Source organism: Martes martes (genome assembly GCF_963455335.1).
Source record: "Martes martes genome assembly, chromosome: 10".
NCBI classification, from domain to species: Eukaryota; Metazoa; Chordata; class Mammalia; order Carnivora; family Mustelidae; genus Martes; species Martes martes.
Window position 1 is genome coordinate 13,757,131 of NC_137898.1, and position 22,692 is coordinate 13,779,822.

At 38.5% G+C, this 22,692-nt stretch overlaps 1 protein-coding gene across 1 annotated transcript; it reads left to right on the forward strand.

Annotated features, from left to right (window-relative positions):
• Window positions 1-14,326: 14,326 nt before the first annotated feature.
• On the forward strand, window positions 14,327-15,244 carry LOC308351159 (olfactory receptor 9G19-like; the record flags this gene model as incomplete). Its single annotated transcript, XM_080816625.1, has 1 exon — window positions 14,327-15,244. One exon carries the CDS (start codon window positions 14,327-14,329, stop codon window positions 15,242-15,244), a length of 918 nt encoding a protein of 305 aa, XP_080672751.1.
• Between the last annotated feature and the right edge of the window lie 7,448 nt (window positions 15,245-22,692).

Sequence of the window (22,692 nt, forward strand, 5' to 3'; positions counted from 1 at the left end):
AAAAACAAATAAAAAGCTTAAAACCAAAAACTCTTCTCTACCTTCATAACGTGACAGAACAGCCCACTCCTCTAGCATGAGAATATTTACAGCTGATTGATATAGACAGAATAGTATCTATATGGTTATTTCCTAAAAACTAGGAACGAATAGGCTGAATTAAGTTTTAGTATTTTCTTATGAAAAATAATTGGTTGAAATGATTTCTATTCTCTTAAAAGGATTTCTTAGCATTTTTATATACAGCTAGCCCCCAGAAGCATTAGCATGAAGACCAACAGCACCCATAAAATGACTTGGTGCAACTAGGATCAGCCAGCATGATCTCTCCAATCTATTTTTCTAACATATTGTCCTTCAATTAAGGAAAAATCAGTCAAGTTTATGTAGATATGATTTTTATAAATCACTGTGTAACTACCAGAGTTCCTCTTTTATTTTATAAAGGTGAAGTTGCAGGGGCTTCTACATCCAAACTGGACAATCTGAGCATTAAAACATGATTATTAGGATAAAGAATAATAACCAAAATGAAATGAAACAATTTGAGAAAAAAAGTCTATGACTAACTACCCATTGCTCAAAAGAGAAAAATTTTATATTGGTGATACACACAGGTGGTGATAAAACAAAAGTATAAATATGATGAGTTGCATTTAATTTTGATTTCTAAAAATGAGGCAATATAAATGTAATTTATATCAATAAAATATAAGTACGTTTTACTGGTAAAAGCAATGGTAAACAAATAAGAAAGTGAAATTCAAGCAAGTAGTCCTCCAAAATAAAGGAACTCCGTGCAGACCAGGAAAGACCCATCAGCACCAGCAAAAGCACATATTATCCCATAAAATAAATCCACGGTATAAAATCAGTACTAGTTGTAACACACAGTACCCCAATAGAGACAGAGCACAACAGTCTAATTCCAAAATATTTTATTTAGACAGGGTTCTCAAACGGTTCTATTCATGCCAACTCAGACTCTCATTTTCTAAAAGTTCTCTATTTCCCACTAATAAGAGTAAAATTCCTATAAAATATATTCTTTTTAAGTAATGTGAACAGATCTAATTGGTGTACCATAGCAGCAGAAAATCAGGTGTTTAATGTTGCTTAAGTGAAACTAGAAAATACATCATTCCAGAGGGACCCATCAGTTACAAAAAGTAGAACTGATGTAATAACCCTTCTTAAAACATCCTAATGTCATAAAATCTGATTTTTACTGTAAGAAAGATGCTCAAACTACTTATTGAGAACTCCTATTTTAATCCTTTTAGGAGAAACAATCAAGTCCTGTTTTCCAAGTAATTATTAATATCTACCCAGAGACTGTAACTTTCACTGGCCAAAGTGGAGAGGCATACTATTTTAGGTATTTAGATCTCAACTCCAGAATCAAGTCTAAATAACTTACTAAGGCCCTAGTGAGAACATAAAGTACAGCTAAAAATAATCTTAGAAGATGTAACATAACAAAAAATTTAATTAAATTTGTGGCACTGATTGTTATGCCCAAGTTTTTGAGTCTGAGAGACCACCAAGGAGCCAAGCACCGATGCAATCACACGAGGGTTTATATGACAAGCTTAAGCTTGGGTCCAAGTATACCGGACACAGCAGAGTAGGGACTTGGACCCTGAACCAGATTACAGTCAGAGTTTTTAAAGGCAGAGTAGGGGTCGACTCTGAGGTGGGTGAGGACAAAGGGGATTATGGATGACGTAAGTCTCTAAGGAATCTAGGTCTCCAGGACCTTGAGGGGCTAGCTATTTTGGGGAGAAAGGTTATTTATTACCAATAATAAAAATCTTCTTGTGAGACCCTTTAGATGTATATCAGTGGACCATATACTTGGGAATAACTCTCAACATTATCTTGGAGGTTTAGAGATAAAGGAATTGCTAAAGTAGGCTTACAGGATCCGGGTTGGACCTGTTGGGGTAGGGGATTGGTCAGGCTAGGATTGTCCTTAGCAAAACCTCAAGGTGGGGCAGTTAAGTCCCCAGGGGAGAACCATTCTGTCTGTTTCAAGGGCTTGTCAGTAGGTGAGGAATTTTAATGATTTTATTCTGCCTCTGTTTCCCACATCAGCTAAACTTGAAGTGGGATGGTCTTAATTTTCTCGGCCTCCACATTTCCCCCTGAACAATTTTGACTCTTAAATCTTTAAGGTTGTTGAAGGTGGAAGGTCTCATCTTCTGTAACTTCTTCCTGCTGAATAGGGGCGTAGAGTTGTCCCTACCTACTCGGGTCAACACTGGTCAGTTGGGGAATGTGTAGAGGAGTTACGAAAGACAGAGGCAGCTGAATCCAGGGGTTTAAATCAATCACTAAAGGAGAGAGGGACTGTTTAAAGTGCTAACCTGAGTAGGTCAGAACCCAAGAAATATTTTGTGATAATCTGGAACATCAAGATGGCTGCACTTATGTCAGGGCTAGGCTCGAGGTGGGTACATCCTTGTTTTTCTTGACCTCCACACTGATGTTTTAGAAAACGTTTTAGCATATGTTTAAGCGTAAGCTTGGCAGTAAGTTTTTTAATTACAGTTGGTAATGCTTCACCTGCAGTTTATGGTTGTGAAGCATGCAAAATCTCTCCCATATTAACTTATAATTAATTACACTATAGATTTCAAAGGGAATTTACTCAAATCACAAATGAAGTTGGAAGTTTGAAAGAAAGTTGTTTCTAAATTGTACCATTTTGATATACAAGTTTTACTAAATTAAACATTTTTTAAAAGTTACTCTCTACCTTCCTCTTGTATTACTCTGGTTCATTCACTCTTTCTCAACACCTCAGATCAGAATTACCTGGTAAACTGTCCATATTTTCTTATTATTAGGTCTGAGTCTTTGATCATCTTGTTTTATTTCATTGCAGTACTTTTCTTTTCAAATAGAAAGCCAAGGAGATACTATGAAATATAGTGTCCAATCCCCTGGGTTCCAAACATAATTCTTGATCTCATTTTGTAGCACTTACTAATTCCTCACTGGTGATTGAATTTTAATTTCAAAATTCAAATGGTGCAATTGAGAACTATTATTACAAATAATATCAAGGTGGGATAAGTGTCTTTTTAAGCATTGCACATGGCTAGTTATAAAACTATTCTCCATGGAGAATAATGTCAAGTCCCAGGCTTTTAGACCCAAAAGACTTACAATGACATCACTTATTTTGTTACCTGACATAACCAGATGGATTAATTTACTGGTCTACACTCTGAAATTTCTCTCTGATTCTCAATGTGTTTCTCTCCCTGGGACATATGATAAATGTGCCAAAGACTTCTTCACAGTAACTGAGGAGAGAGGTTGCTCTGTGATTGTGGAAGGAAATTGTCTAGGAGACCAAAATTTTACCTTAAGGTTTTGGGCTGGGCATGAGAATTAAATTGACAGGAGACAGAGTGATAGCAGAAAAGCATACAAATGTATTTAACATAAATATTACATGACATGGGAGCCCTCACAAGGAAATGAAGACCCTGAGAAGTGACAAAACCTAAATGTTTTTATACAAAGTTGAACCAAAAAAAGGGCAACTGTAGAAGAGTAACTAAAATATATGGGGAAGGCTAAAGGATGATAAGAAGTATTTTAAAGAGAAGACCGAAGAGCAATTTCAAAACCTGCATTTGGGTGCACGTGCCCCTTTGGATCATCACATTTGTATCTTTAGGGTAAATACCCAGCAGTGCTATTGCTGGGTCATAGTGTAGCTCTATTTTCAACTTTTTGAGGAACATCCACGCTGTTTTCCAGAGTGGTTGCAGGAGCTTGCATTCCCACCAGTAGCATAGGAGGGTTCCCCTTTCTCCACATCTGTCATCTGCAAAGAGAGCGACCGCCCCCAGGTTATAGTCTCAACAATGGACTGACTGATCAGGGCCACCTCTAAAGAGAGCGAACCCTCCCAGCCTCACAGACTAACTTTTATAGAGCAAAAGCCGGGCCACACATAGGTGGCCAATGAAATTGTAACATTGCATAGTTATGTTAGGTCACACGCAGGTGGCCTATTGAATTACAATTTACCCTATAGTAGCTGTTTGAACTAACCTATTACTCTGGTCAAAATTGGCGATCAAGTTTGGTGCCCAAAAGGCAGGGTTTACATTCTTTGGTGCTTAGGGAGATAGTATGTGTGCTTTTTACTGATTGGATGTCTCCACCTGGCCTAACTCGTCCTTGTATTCTGGGCTCTGTTATTAGGACCTGGCTAACCATATTTGACTGGTTTTCCAGATTTGTTTCGAAGTAAGTTCCTCAGGGGGAGGGGGGCGGGGGGGACAGGGTCAGTTTAAGTTTTACTGCACAAACAACAAAATGGCTTTTAACCAAGACAGAGTCACTCTGGCTAAATAGGCCCTTACAAAAAGGACTATTAAAAAGATGTGAAGAGAGTATGGAAAAGCCACAAAGGACAGACCAGCCTTTTAACAGAGGATCTCACTGTACTTGTGGGTCTGAAGGGAGGAGGGGAAATACCAGTTATCAGACCCCATAAAGAGAGAGAGAGAGAGATTCTGTGATGAGAGAAAGGGGATAAAAGGTGTGACTTTGGTTTAGGGATTAATGTGCCTTGGTTGGCTGTGAAGAATAGAGTCTAGGAACACATATTCTAAATCATCGTTTTTTTTCCTTTAGTTCCTCCTCCAATGGCCAAATTAACACATACAGTTCATACAGGATGGTCTCCTGGATCAGAACACAGAATGGCAAAGGCTGGCAGTCCACATGGAACGGCAGATGGTAGACATCTTTGTACCCTACAGGGATATCGTTACCTGAAACTGGATCAGCCTCTTGGGGAGTGTGAAGCCAAAGGACACCACCAAGCCAAAGAGTAGCAAAAGGAAAGGTTTTATTCTCAACAAGTAAAGGAGAACACCAGGAATCTTTCCCAAAGCAGTGTCTTCCTGAACAACAGAGATGGAGAACGTTTAAGCCAAGGGTGCATGCATCTTCAGGAAGGGGTTTGCCCGGTGGGGAATTTAACATGGAATTGGGGCAGCTGACAATCTTTAGGTGACCAAGTCCAGGTCAAAGTCACAAGAGCCAGCAAAGATCAGCATCATCCAATCTCTGGCCCCAGCGGCTCCAGTAGCTGAGTGCTCAGAGGGTTTGAGATCCTGCAAAGACAACTCAAGAATATACGACAGGGTGATCTTCCCTCTTGAATCAGCACTGGGAGTTTTACCACTGATTTACAGTCCCAGATATGATTAGATTATTTCCTGGCCCAATAATGACTGTTCTTACATTCTTTCACAAGATGGCCAGGGACCTAAAATGACTTTCCTCATGTCAAGAAAGCTATGTCTGCCTTTCATTTTCTGGGGAACCTGACTCTTGCTGCTTACAAAAACATTATCTATGTGTTTATCAGTAGGCAATTGTATTTTATGTGGATGGAGAGATGATAGATAGATGATAGGTTAGATAGATAGATGATAGAAGTAGATAAATTCAGCAAAACTCAATATAGAATGTGAAGGAAAATTATGGTTAAATACACTGGGGAATCACAGTAACTAAACGAAACCTTTCCAAGTCTTTCTTAAATAAGGTTGACTTGATTTTGCCAATGCATAGCTTTGTTTAATTGCCTTGTTTGCTATTCCCCCAAGCTACAAAACCACGAGGAATTCCATGGATATAAATCCCTTGGGATTGTTATAAAATCCTTGGGATTCTAGAATTAGCTGACTTGAAAATTTAAAACTAGCTGGCAGGATCTACTATTATAGAAGATTCTGGAACTAGCTGACTTGAATATTAGGATGTTGGAATGTGGTCTTGCCATGGATGTTGGTAGGTTGTGCGGTCTGGGTACTACTGGTGGCATAGAAATTTGGTTTTATCCCAGGAAAACTCAATAACCATTTACATTCCGTTATGCAGCAGGAGGCCCAAAGCCTCATTTTCAAGTCCTACCCATATCTTATAGCAGTTTCTGAGACAGCTGAGAGGGAAAACATTATGTAGCTTTTTCTCCTATTAGTGGTAAGGGCAATTTGCAGTAAGGGAAGGAACAGAAAATAAAACTATAAAACTGACACACAAAAAAATAATCTTTGTGACGACCTCAAGAGCTCTGGAGGCAGAGGGCACCTGGGTGGCTCAGTGGGTTAAAGGCTCTGCCTTGGGCTCAGGTCACTGTCTCCAGAGTCCTGGGACCAAGCCCTGCATCAGGCTCTCTGCTCAGCAGGGAGCCTGCTCAGCCTCACCACCCACCCACCCCCCACCCCCGTCCCCAGTTGCCTCTCTGCCTACTTGGGATCTCGGATCTCTGTCTGTAAATAAATAAATAAAATCTTAAAAAAAAAAAAAAAAAAAAAAAAAAAAAAAAAAAAAAAACCTCTGAGGCAGACTATGAGAGCTCTCTAGACTCAGGTTCAAAATAAATCATGAGAAGTGTAATTTCTTTTAAACATATGTTTGTCCCAGGAGTTGGGAAGACAGAAGACCCATTTGTTTTTTTGTCTTTATTCAGACACTTTATTTTGTTATTTAAATTCCATTAAGTAACATACAGTGTATTCTTAGTTTCAGAGATAAAGTCCAGTGATTCATCTGTTGCATTTAACACCCAGTGCTCATTACATCACTTGCCCTCCTTAAGACCCATCACCAAATTACCCCATCTACCTACCCACCTCCCCTCCAGCTACCCTCAGTTTTTTTTCCGATGATAAAGAGTCTCTTATGGTTTGTCTTAGAAGACACATTTAAAAGAATGTTAAGACAACAGCTTATTATTACTGGCAGGTTGCCATAGCCTCTGCATAACATTGGTTAGCAGAGAATTCCTTTCTTAAAGTAACACTTGAACCTGTGACTTAGCATCCATGTTTCAGTCTGCAAGGAAACATAATGGAAATATATGCACTTTGTTGTGCATGTTTGTGTTGTAGATTTGAGTATTTTCAAGATCCACAGAGTTCAGGTTCCCAAAGACACCAATGACCCAAAAACATCCATATGTATTCTTAAAGCAGTGGTACATAAGACAGAGAAATAAAGTCAACAGAAGATAGACAATCAGAGTCATCAAGAGAGGCCAGTGACTAAAGAGAGTATGCTTCACCAGCAGAGAAAATACCAAAGGAAAAAGGGACCATGTTGCCATCAATTTTATTGTTTTCACTCTTTTGCATAATATTAACAATTATAGACTTCAGGATCATATGACATTAATAACCAAGAAAATATTTAATTCTCAACATGTAATAGACATCAATTACCCACCACATCTCCTTAAAGATACATTGTATCTAATAAATATCCCCACAATCTTACAGAATTGTGTTATTTCAGATGAGAAGTGCATGATAACACACATGAGGAAATTGATTCTCAGGAAGAGTAACCAAATGGTCAAAGGTGACCAGTTTATAAAGAGCTGGAATCAGACTTCATCTCAGGTCTGTCTAACCCCATATCTCATGCTAAAGAGTCCATATTGCTTCTCAAAATATACTCTCCTGCAAAACACCTGTATGCAAACATACATTAGTCATTTAATCACACCACTGTAAAGTCGGACTGCTGCCATTCTAAAAAACAGTCCTAATAAGTTGTAATACTGGCATTCTAACAAGAGTTCCTTGAAACTGACTTGCAAAATTTGAATCTCAAAGGGACAAGATGCAAGAAGCTACAGCCTAAGCTCTCTGGCAGGTGCAATTTGTGTTCTCTGAATTAGAGAGCCACTGATGTCATGACCATCTGTCATGTGTCCAGTCCCCAATACTAGTTTAAAAATATAATACTCTCCAATCTTTTTTAAATATATCCTTCAATCTTTACAACAGCCCTATCTAGCAGTTACAATTATTATTCTTGTTTTACAAGCTTTAACATAATTCAGTAACTTGTTTAAGGTTTTCCAACAGCTGTAAGCACTGAGGTCAAACTTGAATCCTTGTCCTCAGCATGAAGGCCCAGTACTGTCTATGCTTGGACTACCCTCCAATCCTGGCCACTTGTCAGTTCAAAGATAAGGATCCTCATGGCTCTTCAACATGAAAGAATTTGCTGTTCAAATGGAAACAATTCACAAATATACTCTATTTTGAAATCCAATTAGTGCGTGTATTTCAGAGGTCAGACTGTATTCTTTGACGATTTGTCCTTAGTTTTTCTCGTGCATGCCTGTGACTAGCACCGAAAACTCAGATTTCTGTTACTGCAAGTAATGTGGAATAACAAAGATGTCTTGCCAATGCCATCATTCGGCAGACCAGAATGTGAATTTAACTGACCAGCCTCTGGAGAATTAGGGAAGTCCATCTATTCATCCATTCAGCAATTATTATTCATGCTTACTCTGTGGCAGATACTGTTTCAAGCACTGGCATCAAGCAGTGAACAAAACAAGCCACAGAACATGCCCTTCTTGTGTTCACATCCTAGTGGGAGGAGACAGGAAATAAAATAGTAGATCATATGGTAACCCAGGTCATAAGTCCTCTGGAGAATAAAGCAAGGTAGGGGCTAGAAAGTGCTATGGGAGTGAATGGGTTAAGTTTTGAAGAGGGTGATCAGGTAAGACCTTTCTGAGAAGGTGAAATATTTTGAACAACTATAGGAGATAAAAGGATATTCTAAGCAGAATGAATAACAAGGGCTAATACCTCACAAGTGAACACTCTTTGGGCTATAAATGAAGTGAGTGCGTGTATGTGAGTGTGCAGAGTTCATGCGGAGACATGTAGGCATCCCTAGCCAAAAGGTCCCCTGCAGGAAAAATACCCCACTGCACTGTGAAGCTCTCCCCTTTCCACCTATGACGCCTCTGCTTGGGTACCAATCATCTTTACGAGTGGACTAGGTAGGATAGGGAATGAGGTTCAGGAAGTCAAGAGTCTTTTGCCCCTTCTCTACAAGATATGACTAACAGCAAAAATGCCTAAAATGGATGGAGGAATTTTGTCACGGAGGGAGAATGATTAGAGGAAAGTTGCCGTGGTAGAAAGAACACAGAACGTAGGGTCAGTGGCACTGAGTTTAGACTTAACCATGCCCACTGATCTGTTTCTTAAGCCCCATTCATGACTCCCATTTTAGGGAGGCTGCCCTCTCATTTTTCTAAGCTTTAATTATGAGGGGAGTGTCTATGTATTCATTATTCAGACGTGGGGCACGTATTGATTTAGGCAGTGCTAATCACCTCCCTAACACCACCAAAACTTTTGCCATAGTCCCTGACATTTCAACCATTTTCTTAATTATTTATTTATTTTAGAAAGAAAACACACACACACACACACACACACACACACACACACGAACGAGTGGTGGGAGGGGCAAAGGGAGAGAGAGAGAACCTAAGCAGACTCCACAGGGAGCACAGAGCTGACTTTGGGCTCAATCTCGTTACCCTGAGATAATGACTAAGCTGAAACCAAGAGTCAGCCACTTAACCAACTATGCCACCCAGGCACCCTTCCAGCACTTTAATATTGGTCTCGGTTAAGCCATTAACTTTGAAAATATTCTGACTCTGGCTTCATATATCCTGCATGATCTCATGTACCATCATTCCAATGAAGACACACTATATTCCACACAGATCTGACAGACTTCAGATGGATTTCCACCACCCATTCCTTGTCTTGCCTCTATGCCTTGGTGGTTGTAGTATTGTTGTTGTTGTATTTTTCTTTGGCAGAAATTACTTCCTCACATGTGGTAACTCTCTGTGCCTCTTCATGCAGGATATCTATTTCTCTCTTCTGTGTAAAACCTCCCATAACACACACACAACCCTTCCCTCATTGCCCCAAGCAAGCTCTCCACTTGCCTTCCTCCCACCATTAGGGATGACAGATAATTCTTTTACAACCTGTGGTGCTTATATTTTTATAAATATTTGGTTTCTCCCAATAAACTATAACTTTTTTGGGTTCAGGTCCCATGCCTTAGTTCTCTCTCTTGTCCATAGTGCCTAGAAGAGCCTTAAGAACATAGTAAATGCTAGTAGATATGTAGGTGTGGGGACAGATGCTACACAATAGGATAACTGGTTTTGAATCCTGGCTTGAAAAACCTCAAATTCAGTGACCTTTAACAATTTACAAATGTACAGTTATTTCTCTATCTCAAATAGCTCATCAGTAAAATGAGAATAATAATCACATTTACTTTACAAGATTGTCTTGAAGGCTAAAATGAAATGATTCTTTTAAAGTACTCAGCAAAGGGGGGCACCTGGGTGGCTCAGAGGGTTAAGCCTCTGCCTTCGGCTCAGGTCATGGTCTCAGGGTCCTGGGATCGAGCCCCGCATCGGGCTCTCAGCTCGGTGGGGAGCCTGCTTCCCCCTCTCTCTCTGCCTGCCTCTCTGCCTACTTGTGATCTCTCACTGTGTCAAATAAATAAGTAAAATCTTAAAAAAAAAAAAAAGTACTCAACAGAGAGCTTGGGAAATATTCAGTATAAGTATTCATTATTCAGAATATATTATTATGATAATAATGGAGAAACAAAACAGGCCACTTTTTAAAAATTTTTTTATTATGTTCAGTTAGCTAACATATTAATTAGTACATCATTAGTTTTTGATGTAGTGTTCAATGATTCATTAGTTGCTTATAACCCTCTCTGGTTAACTAATCTTTGATAAATCAGGAAAAAATATCCAGTGGAAATAAGACAGTCTCTTCAAAAAACAGTGCTGGTAAAATTGGTAAGCCACATGCAGAAGAATGAAACTGGACCAGCTCCTACAACATACACAAGGTTAAACTCAAAATAGGTGAAATACCTCCATGTGAGACAGGAATTCATCAAAATCCTAGAGGAGAACATAGGCAGTAACCTCTTCAACATTAGCCTCACTAACTTCTTCCAAAACAAGTCTGCAAAGTCAAGGGAAACAAAAGCAAAAATGAACTTTTGGAACTTCATTAAGGTAAAAAGTTTCTACACAATAAAGGAAACAGTTCACAAAACAAAGAGGCAACTCACACAATGGGAGAAGATATTTGCAAATGACACTACAGATAAAGGGCTGGTGTCCAAGATCTATAAAGAACTTCTCAAACTCAACACCCCAAAAAACAAATAATCCAGTTACAAAAATGGGTAGAAGACATGAACAGACACTTCTCCAAAGAAGGCACAAAATGGCTAACAGACTCTTGAAAAAATGTTCAACATCACTATCCATCAGGGAAATACAAATCAAAACCGTGATGAGATACCACCCTATGCCAGTTAGAAGGCAAAAATTAACAAGGCAGATAACAAGAAATGTTGGTGAAGATGAGGAGAAGGGCAAACCCTCTTACACCGTTGGTAGACAGGTCACGTTTAGAGACAGTAGCCAAGATGACACCTTTCTTGCCATTTAAAAACTGGGTGATAAGATGATGAAATAGGGGGCACCTGGGTGGCTCAGTGGGTTAAGGCCGCTGCCTTCGGCTCAGGTCATGATCCTAGCGTCCTGGGATCAAGCCCCGCATCCGGCTCTCTGCTCAACAGGGAGCCTGCTTCCTCCCTTCTCTCTCTGCCTGCCTCTCTGCCTACTTGTGATCTGTCTGTCAAATAAATAAATTTTTTAAAAAAAAAGATGATGAAATAGGAGACAAAATAAATTTGTTGCAAAATCTACTCTATTGACACTCAGGATAAGGAAGTCCTCTTCTAAAAATTTATGGTCACAGCTGAATAGATAGTCAAAGATTATGTCTCTCTGAAGTATGCACGGTATAGGGGAAAGACTGAATTTTATAATCAGGCTGCCTTGAGTTTAAATCCTGACTGCATTTACTTTTGAGTTTGCCTTGGGAAAGAAAGTTAATTAAATGCTTTGGATCTGTTTTCTTGTCTGTGATTGGAATTAAAATACCTACTCCATAGAGTACTTTTACAATCAAATACAGTTTCTAGGAAGGTGTTTTGCAAAGAGTCCTTTCTCAAAATATCACAATAATTATGAGTACTTTAAAAATCATCATCTTCTTTTCTTTTCTTTTTTTTTTCTATTGAGCAAGAAGAATCTCCTAAATAAAGTTAATACTCTTTTTAGTTAATTGCTGTTCAGGCACTTGCAAAGCTATGAACCTCTAGGGTGCTTAAGGAATCAAATGCACTGGGGATCCTGAGCAAGTATAAGATATTTGGATTTACAGTGTGGTCTTTGTTGGCTGGGTCTGTGAGTTTCAGGCACGTATCTCAGTCCTGGGAGAGGTGAGTAGACAGTTCCTGTCCTCATAATCAGGGCTGGCTATCCTGAGAGACACAGGACCCTACCGGATGATTTGGGTATTACTTAGAAGCATCTATCTAACCTCACACGTACAAGGTCCTTACCTGTGACAGCGTCTGAATCTGTCCCTATTATCCTATTGGTTTTGAGTTAAGGTGTTGGAACCAAAAAGGGAGACATTCATGTATGGAGCCCACAAGCAACTGTTAAGCCAATATTGAATACGAAAGGACAGGACTTAGTCATTAAAACCCAGCCCTCTCGGGTTAGACAACACCACATACTAACTGTATACTTAAGCTACTTATTAACACTGAATTTGGCCATCTGTAAAGTTATTGCTACTAATCTTCCAACATACCTAGGATGGATATTGTGACAAAGAATAAAAGAATGCATGTGCAACACTAACAACAACGCTTAGCTCAGAGGAAAGTATTCAAAATTGTTCACTACTATTTTTATAAATAACAAAATTCTGGGATAATTATGACAATCGGAGAATAATCAAGTTAGAAGATATTAAATTGAACGTTGAGTCCAGGAGTTTTCAGTGTTTCTCATAGGAAAGCGCTCGTGGTTCTCAGGATCCATGTTTTCAAAGATTTCACCCAGTTGCATAGTTCTTCTTACTTTGTATTAACTGACTCCTTTAAAACAAATAGCCCACAAAATCTCATAATAACCTACAATTAAGATAAAATAGACATTGAACTGGTCTATGTCTTCCATCAGAAGCAGAAGGGAAAAGGTGCAATGTTGAGAAACAAAATTCAATCCAGTAAAGTTGAAGACCTTGTTGGCTTTCTCAGGTGATTCATGAATCAAGAAGCAGAGGGATTGGGAACTCTATGGAATGGAACATTTGTGTAAGAAAGAGCGTGGAGCAAGGAAATTATCAAAAGAAAAAAAAAATCCTTTACATCTTATTGGGGAAAACAGGGTTTTTTATCATGCAGAGGACCTCATTAGTGTTGATCAGGACATTTCACACTGACTATTAAAAGGTCACATTCCTGGGTTAGGTTGAGACTATAATTAAATCTCTGTTGTCCCAGAGATCAAAGGACTCTTTTGGAGATATGTTGTTTCTTTTCTTTTCTTTTTTTTTATAAGAACACTTAGTGAAAAGAAAAGAAAATATGTTAAATTAGTGGGATATATATAATATTAGAGAATGAGCAATGCTAGGAAGAATGATAAAGCAGAAAAGGGCTATAAGAAATGCCAGGGAAGGAGTTTCCAATATTGTGATCGGGAACACCTGACAAGGCAATTGAGACTTGAAAATGTGAGAGAGTTTGCTATAAAGATACTCAAGGAAGAGCATCCTGGCCATAGGGAGAAGCAACTCCAAAGGCACAGAGCATCCCCTGTCTATTCTAAGAATTGAAAAGAGGGTGGCATCGCTGGAATGGATAGTAGGAATCAGAAGCTGAGAGGGAATAAGCTTGACCATCTTTGTAAGGACTTTGGCTTACTCTGAATAAGTTGAGAAGTCACTGGAGTGTGAGGCAGAAGAATAACATGATCTAACTGTCTTTTAACAGGATCACTCTGCCCAACTTGTTCAGAGACCCAGCTGGGCTTAGGATATAATGAGGGAGGAAGCTGGGAGACCCTCAGAAACTCTGTGATAGCACCCATGGGAAATCACAGTGGTTTTAGTGTAGGGCAGAACCACTGGAGCTGGGAAACACTGGTCAGGTTCTGGATATATTGTGAAGGTGTAATCAAGATGTTGTTGATGAGTCAGTTACAATGTCAAAGTCAGAGAGGAGTCAAGAAGAGTCAATGATTTCCCCTAAACTGGAAATTTTCCATTTACTGCAGCGGAGAAGCCTGAGAGAAAAGCAGGTTGAGGAAGAATGGTTGGAACTCAGTTTCTTCTTGAAATGCCCAGTCGATCTCCTGTAAGAGATGTTAAGTAGGGATTTGAACTTGTCAGTCTGGAATCCAGGGAAGAAAAATTATCAGGAGTTAAAAAATAAAAAATCAAACTCCAGTTTATATAATTGTTTTTATTTAGCATATATTCTATTTATTCAGCACAATGATAAAAGCTGAAATCTCATTTTCTCTCCTCTTAGGTGAGCCATGGAGAGAAGCAACCATACGGTGACTGAGTTCATCTTGGTGGGCTTCACGACAGACCCGGTGATGCAGTTGGTCCTGTTCGTGGTATTCCTTAGCGTGTACTCCTTGACTCTGATAGCAAATGCCACCCTCATGTTGTTGATCTGTAATGACTCCCGGCTGCACACAGCAATGTATTTCTTCATTGGGAATCTGTCCTTTCTGGATCTTTGGTATTCCTCTGTCTACACTCCAAAGATTTTGGTGACCTGTATCTCTGAAGACAAAAGCATCTCCTTTGCTGGCTGTGTATGTCAGTTCTTCTTCTCTGCTGGGTTGGCCTATAGTGAATGTTACCTGTTGGCCGCCATGGCTTATGACCGCTATATGGCCATCTCAAAACCACTGCTTTATTCTCAGGCTATGTCTTTAAAGCTATGTGCGTTTTTGGTAGCATCCTCATACCTTGGTGGCTTTATTAACTCTTCCATCATCACCAAAACAACTTTTGCCTTGAATTTCTGTAGTGGCAATGTCATTGATGACTTTTTCTGTGATTTGCCTCCCCTGGTAAAGTTGGCTTGTGGCAGGAAAGATGGCTATCAGACTATACTATACTTCATCCTGGCTTCCAATGTCATCATCCCCACAGTGCTCATCCTCTCTTCCTACCTGTTCATCATTGCCACCATCATGAGGATCCGCTCCACCGAAGGCCGCCTCAAGGCCTTCTCCACATGTTCCTCCCACCTGGTCTCTGTCACCTTGTACTATGGCTCCATTCTCTACATCTACTCTCGTCCCAGATCGAGCTATTCTTTGGACAGGGACAAAATAGTTTCTACATTTTACACTGTGGTGTTCCCTATGTTGAATCCCATGATCTATAGTCTGAGGAATAAGGATGTGAAAGAGGCCCTGAATAAACTCATTAAATAATTCAAGATTCTCTCCTTCTAAGGAAATGCAATGACAATTTTTGGTCAGGTATTCTGTTTCAAAAAGAGGTGCCATTGTGTCCCATCATGATTAACAATTCTTTCAATGTCACTTAAAGTGTCTGCACTCCTGATACATGACAATTTAAGAGACCTAAGAGAAGATTAGAGCAATTGAGGAGATAGAATTTAAATACAAAATTTAAGAGAATTTGTATTGAATTTCATGTTACTCTAGATTAAAAACAAATAAAAAGCTTAAAACCAAAAACTCTTCTCTACCTTCATAACGTGACAGAACAGCCCACTCCTCTAGCATGAGAATATTTACAGCTGATTGATATAGACAGAATAGTATCTATATGGTTATTTCCTAAAAACTAGGAACGAATAGGCTGAATTAAGTTTTAGTATTTTCTTATGAAAAATAATTGGTTGAAATGATTTCTATTCTCTTAAAAGGATTTCTTAGCATTTTTATATGCAGCTAGCCCCCAGAAGCATTAGCATGAAGTCCAACAGCACCCATAAAATGACTTGGTGCAACTAGGATCAACAAGCATGATTTCCCCAATCTATTTTTCTAACATATTGTCCTTCAATTAAGGAAAAATCAGTCAAGTTTATGTAGATATGATTTTTATAAATCACTGTGTAACTACCAGAGTTCCTCTTTTATTTTATAAAGGTGAAGTTGCAGGGGCTTCTACATCCAAACTGGACAATCTGAGCATTAAAACATGATTATTAGGATAAAGAATAATAACCAAAATGAAATGAAACAATTTGAGAAAAAAAGTCTATGACTAACTACCCATTGCTCAAAAGAGAAAAATTTATATAGGTGATACACACAGGTGGTGATAAAACAAAAGTATAAATATGATGAGTTGCATTTAGTTTTGATTTCTAAAATGAGGCAATATAAATGTAATTTATATCAATAAAATATAAGTACGTTTTACTGGTAAAAGCAATGGTAAACAAATAAGAAAGTGAAATTCAAGCAAGTAGTCCTCCAAAATAAAGGAACTCCGTGCAGACCAGGAAAGACCCATCAGCACCAGCAAAAGCACATATTATCCCATAAAATAAATCCACGGTATAAAATCAGTACTAGTTGTAACACACAGTACCCCAATAGAGACAGAGCACAACAGTCTAATTCCAAAATATTTTATTTAGACAGGGTTCTCAAACGGTTCTATTCATGCCAACTCAGACTCTCATTTTCTAAAAGTTCTCTATTTCCCACTAATAAGAGTAAAATTCCTATAAAATATATTCTTTTTAAGTAATGTGAACAGATCTAATTGGTGTACCATAGCAGCAGAAAATCAGGTGTTTAATGTTGCTTAAGTGAAACTAGAAAATACATCATTCCAGAGGGACACATCAGTTACAAAAAGTAGAAATGACCCTTCTTAAAACATCCTAATGTCATAAAATCTGATTTTTACTGTAAGAAAGATGCTCAAACTACTTATTGAGAACTCCTATTTTAATCCTTTTAGGAGAAACAATCAAGTCCTGTTTTCCAAATAATTATTAACATCTACCCAGAGACTGTAACTTTCACTGGCCAAAGTGGAGAGGCATACTATTTTAGGTATTTAGATCTCAACTCCAGAATCAAGTATAAATAACTTACTAAGGCCCTAGTGAGAACATAAAGTACAGCTAAAAATAATCTTAGAAGATGTAACGTACGCAATTTTAATTAAATTTGTGGCACTGATGTTTTAGAAAAGGTTATAGTGTATGTTTAAGTGTAAGCTTGGCAGTAAGTTTTTTAATTACAGTTGGTAATGCTTCACCTGCAGTTTATGGTTGTGAAGCACGCAAAAGACTCTCCCATATTAACTTATAATTAATTACACTATAAATTTCTAAGAGAATTTACTCAAATCACAAATGAAGTTGGAAGTTTGAAAGAAAGTTGTTTCTAAGTTGTACTGTTTTGATATACAAGTTTTACTAAATTAAACATTTTTTAAAAGTCACTCTCTACCTTCCTCTTGTATTACTCTGGTTCATTCACTCTTTCTCAATACCTCAGATCAGAATTACCTGATAAACTGTCCATATTTTCTTATTATTAGGTCTGAGTCTTTGATCATCTTGTTTTATTTGGTTGCAGTACTTTTCAAACAGAAAACCAAGGAGATACTGTGAAATATAGTGTTCAATCCCCTGGGATCCAAACATAATTCTTGATCTCATTTTGTAGCACTTACTAATTCCTCGCTGGTGATTGAGGTCAATCACCCTGCCCAGTGGAGTGACGACTGTCAATTCATGATCAATTCATGAGGAGCCCAACATGGTATACATACTGTCTCAGTATGTATGTTGTCTCAGTATGTGTGTTGTAAATATGTATGTCTCAGATTCCAATTAGAGCATTGAGGGCATTCATTTGGGGAATTCCACCTTTGTGCACATAGATTCCGAATAAACTGAGTATAAGGTTATGGGTAGGGAAATTAAATTTTCATGGGCTATTTGATGTAATGGGCTGTAGTAGCCAGGGTCCTCCAAGAAGAACCCACTAAGGTAGAATTAAAAGTTCAAGAATTTTATTAGGGGAAACTGTTGTGTCTCTATAAGATAAAGTGGAGAGAGAGCCAGAAGAAGCAAGAAGTACCACTCAATCATGAGGAAAGTCTGAGCACAAGTGAAGAAGAGAGGGAAGGAAGGATGGGCAAAAGCATCCTAGGCCATTGTTCAGTTTATGGTAAGTTCAGCAAGGTGGGTACTTGAGCCAAAATTAGCCATTAATCCAGTGCCTAAGAGGGATAGTCCTGCCTTGGTATCCCTGTTGTTCTCAGTCATTAGCTGGGAGCAGTCTGTGGGAAGCATGACCTTGATACAAATGGGGAAATGTATTTCAGAGATCAATAGCTAGGACCTTTGCACAATAACATTCCTGTTCTTGGATCTTTGAAAAGGCTCATTTTCCTGGCCACCACAGGGGCTATGTCAACTCATCCTCTTGGTTCATAGACATGTATATTCTTGATAAAGCAAGATGGAACCATACATTGGCTGCTGTTTTAAAGCATGCAGCAGACTTAGAGGACACCTCAACAACCATGAATGAGTTTTCATTCAGTCCTTCCACGATTTGATCAGGCCAATCACACTTCAAATGTGTGTACAAAGAACTACTATAGAATCACTTTAGAATGATAGAGCAAAAAGTAAAACCAATCATTTCTATGAATTGGAGAAGATAGTTACTATTCCCTTGCCATCTAATATATTTCTTCTTAGAGATGATGCTTGGTGGGATACCATGTTCATGAAAAAGGCATTAGGTAAGTCTACATCTGCAGGAGCTGGCAAGATAAACAGGTAGGAAAATGGGTATGTAAACCAAATAAATCTACCAAAATGTGATTATTCCTGGAAAGAAAGTCATTAGCTCTGTAATTTTAGATTAGTAAGAAGTAGTACCATCTGGGTGCCTGAGTGGTTCTGTCGGTTAAGAAGTAGTGTAATCTAATCACCCTGCTTTCCAAGTGGTTCACCAATATTCCCAGAAAATGATGGTATAGCAGAGGCACAGCTGTGATCACTGTTGTTGGCATTTGGGATACCTAACAGTGGAAGTACTGAAATTAGTCTTGGTGAAGAAAATCATGTTGTTGGGCCCATTCCAGTTACTGTAGCCATTTGTACAAGGGCCTGTTGAGCATGAAAAGAAGAGGAGAAAGAGGCTGTGTGTATATACGGAGAAAGAGGCTGACAGATTCACAGAGCATGTCCATCTGTAAAAATGTGGTCTTTCATGATTTCCACTTTGTAGATCCTCAATCCCTTTCCCTCCAAAGAAATGAGTTAAACGTGATGAATTGGGATTCCCACCCTTGTCTCTTTGAGTCTTTGATGGAAACACTAATCTCTGAACTTCCTCCAGGTAGAGATTTTGTTTACTGACTCACCAGAGCAATATCACCTTTTGCTTGAACCTAATAACCCTCATTCCACGGGTCATAGGGAGAATTAAAATGAGGATCTTGTTCCAGTCTGTGTATGGCTCTATATATCTACAGTATTATTTCTGGGTCTGGGTAATAATGATTGGCTATATACCTGGTCCCATTGGACCTGTTGAAAGATGCATTCAGGCCAAAATAATCTTTTACATTGTTCCCATTACCCTCACTGACAAGTATATACCTCTAGTGTTTTCCATCTCTGTAGATTAGTGTCAGTTCAGAACCAGTATCTAATAACCCACAGATTATCTGGGTACTTCCATTTTCCTAACATGGAATTACCCTCATAAATGGCAGCAAGCCATCCACAAGAAGGCTTGGAGGAAGATGTACAATATATACCTTGGCTAAGTTTCAAGGTCCCTCCTCAAAGGGTATTGGCTCACCATAAGTCTATGTTTTCAATGGCTGTAACACTAGCTTTGGTCAAAGAATTATATAAGAAGCAGTAATATAATTATATAAGTAGGCAGAAAGCCCTACCAGAACATCCTGACCTAGTTTTTATCCAAGTAAAAATAAAATGTTTCTCTTTTCAAGAAAAATATCACCTTGGTTGGTTTCCCATCTACCTCACATTTTAAGAACACCCTAATCCATGAGACATTGCCATAAACATCTGAACAAAATATTTGGTTACCACCCAGTTATGGCAACCTGGGTAATTCCTTCCATCTTATCTTGAAGATTATCCACTGAAATATGGCTTTCTGACTGCCTGTTTGTTTAAGTCAGATAGTCCAGGTTTAAATTTAACAGACACCAAATCATCACAGGATATTTATTGCATACCTCTGTGTCAAGAAAAAAAAAAAATGCTTTCCTGCCCACCTGTCCTTCATTCCATAAAGCCACTGGTGATCATTTAAGTAACTTTGAGGCCAGTGGATGCAATAGATAGCCATTGTCCCATTGTCCCATTTCCCATTCCCCATTGTTCCATTGTCCCATTGTCCCATATAAACAATCCAATCCCATTTGGATCATCAACTCATACTACTTCTAAGATCAGTATCTGGCAAGTAAAAGATAGCCAACAAGTTGATTAGTTTGGGGAAGGTTTAAAAAGAGATTATTACATAGAAATGTGTGTGGTATAGAGATAGTGTTGTAACTTCTGAGAACTATAACCTTTTTTTTTTTATTTTTTTAAGATTTTCTTTTATTTATTTGAAATAGAGAAAGAGCATTAGCAAAAGGAAGAGGGGCAGAGGGAGAAGCAGGCTCCCCATGGAGCAGGGATCCCAACAAGGGGCTCGATCCTGGGACCCTGAGATTATGATCTGAACCAAAGGCAGAAACTTAACTGACTGAGCCACCCAGGTGGCCCTCTTTTCTATTTTTGAAGTTGCCTGAAGACACAGAAGTCATAAGCAATGGAGGGAGAGCTTCAAAATGAATCACATGGTAAGTCCAGGGAGGCAATCAGCTGTGGCATCTTTGCAAGAAAGTAGACCTGAGAAAAACACTCATACCTCAATCTCTTCCGCACCAATGACAACCACTGGCTAAACCCATTAAGTAGAGCACAAAGGATCCCGCTGATGCAGTTAATATAGCTGAGTATCCTGGACCAAAGAGGAGGTTCAAAGGATAGAGAATGGATTTTGAAGAACAAAAGAAAGGTATTCAACATTTAAGGAAAATATCATATTATTAAACAAATATGATTTAATATGCAGCTATAGGTATATTAACATATATTTACATACATAATATATGTGCACATATATGTCTAGTTTAGCTTCTACACAAATCAAAAGAAAATGAGGATGCAGATTATGACTGATTACATTTTCACCAGGGAATTGTAGTCTCAAAAAAAGAATTCTCCATTATTAAACAATACCCCATTTGTCAACAAACAATTTTCTTTAATTGTCTGGTTACCTATTGCCCGAGTTTATGAAATCCTGAGGGGTAACAGGAATTTCCAACTCTAGGGATGCAGAAACTGTTATAAAAGTTCGCGAGGCAAGCAGATTTGAATTCTGTTGAATTCTGATGGCATTGCTGAGAATTTTAGGTAAGTTGTCTGACCCAGATGTTAGACATAGATGGAATTTTTTACTTGTTCCTCACAACCAGGACAAAAGTCATGTACATACTAAGCTACCATAAGTGCTAAAGAAAGGGCTCCTTTGAAACATCTTCACCATCTTCCTATTATAGTTTCTGAAAATGCCGAGTTCAGAAGAAGAAAGAGCATATTTTACTATTAGAGACCAAAAAAGACAATTAATATTATTTTAAAAAAAAAAAAAAGACAAAGGAGAAAGAAACACCTCAGTGCACCAACAAACAGTTAATGTCAGGAATCACTTTAAAAAGAATTGTTAATATCTACAGCACAGCTGGGGAAGCAGGATGAAGTAGCTGAGATTACTGGAGACTGTTTAGGGCTGAAGCCATCCAAAAAAGTTCACATTTCTTTCAGTTTGATATGCTTCAATTCAAAAGCATCACATCATATGATATTTCTGAGAAGAATTCCAGACAAAAGGAACTATCTCTCACCACAAACCTTTATATTCTAGTAATTAGGGATGGAAATGCATTATTTAGTTTATCATACAAAAGTATAACTTTAATTAGAAGAATCATATGTTCAGTGGTTAGCAAGCATAGCCGGATTACTGCAGTTGGATTAACAAAACAGAACATAATTCTTCAAGCCAGTCTCTTCCCAATGAAATGTATGCCTTACTTGTTTTTGTCCTAGCACTGGCAGTCAGAGTAGATCTGTTCATAGCTCATCTCTTTATGTATAACATTATGCAACACATCTTTAATTCCTCAATTCTTCACATTCTGCCATTATAATGGCAGACAGACTTCATGATAAAGAAAAAGAATAATGTAACTGAGGGGCATCTTGGTGGTTCAGTGGGTTAAGTGCCTGACTCTTGATCTCAGCTCAGGTCTTGATCTCAGGGTCATGAGTTCAAGCCCCATGTTGGGCTCCACCTGGGTGTGGAGCCTACTTAAAAAGAAAAGAAGAAGAATATAAATGATATTTATTTCAGCATTTGTCAGACTTGGCCTATGGACAATGTGCAATATAAGCCCTTGGGTTGCTTTACTGAAAGCAAGTTTCTGGGTCCCACCCACAGGTTGCTAAATTAGAAATTCTGGAGCCGGGCCGGGTGATTCTTACAGCCATAGAATTTGAGAACCACTGGCTGCCTGAATGGTTACGATGTGCTAGGTACTGTGCCTAGTCCTTACTTGAGTTATCTTCTTTACAACAACCCGAAGGAGAGATAAGTTATCCCCTATATATGAAGAAATTGAGGCTTTACAACATTGACTAGTGATGGAGAACTTGAACCCTTGTTAATCTCCTGAAAGTCAGACGCTTTTTCCATGATATCCTGGGTATCTCTGGTTTAGGCCACTCAACTCTCATTGTAAAATCAGGCTTCCTATCCATCACGATTTATGA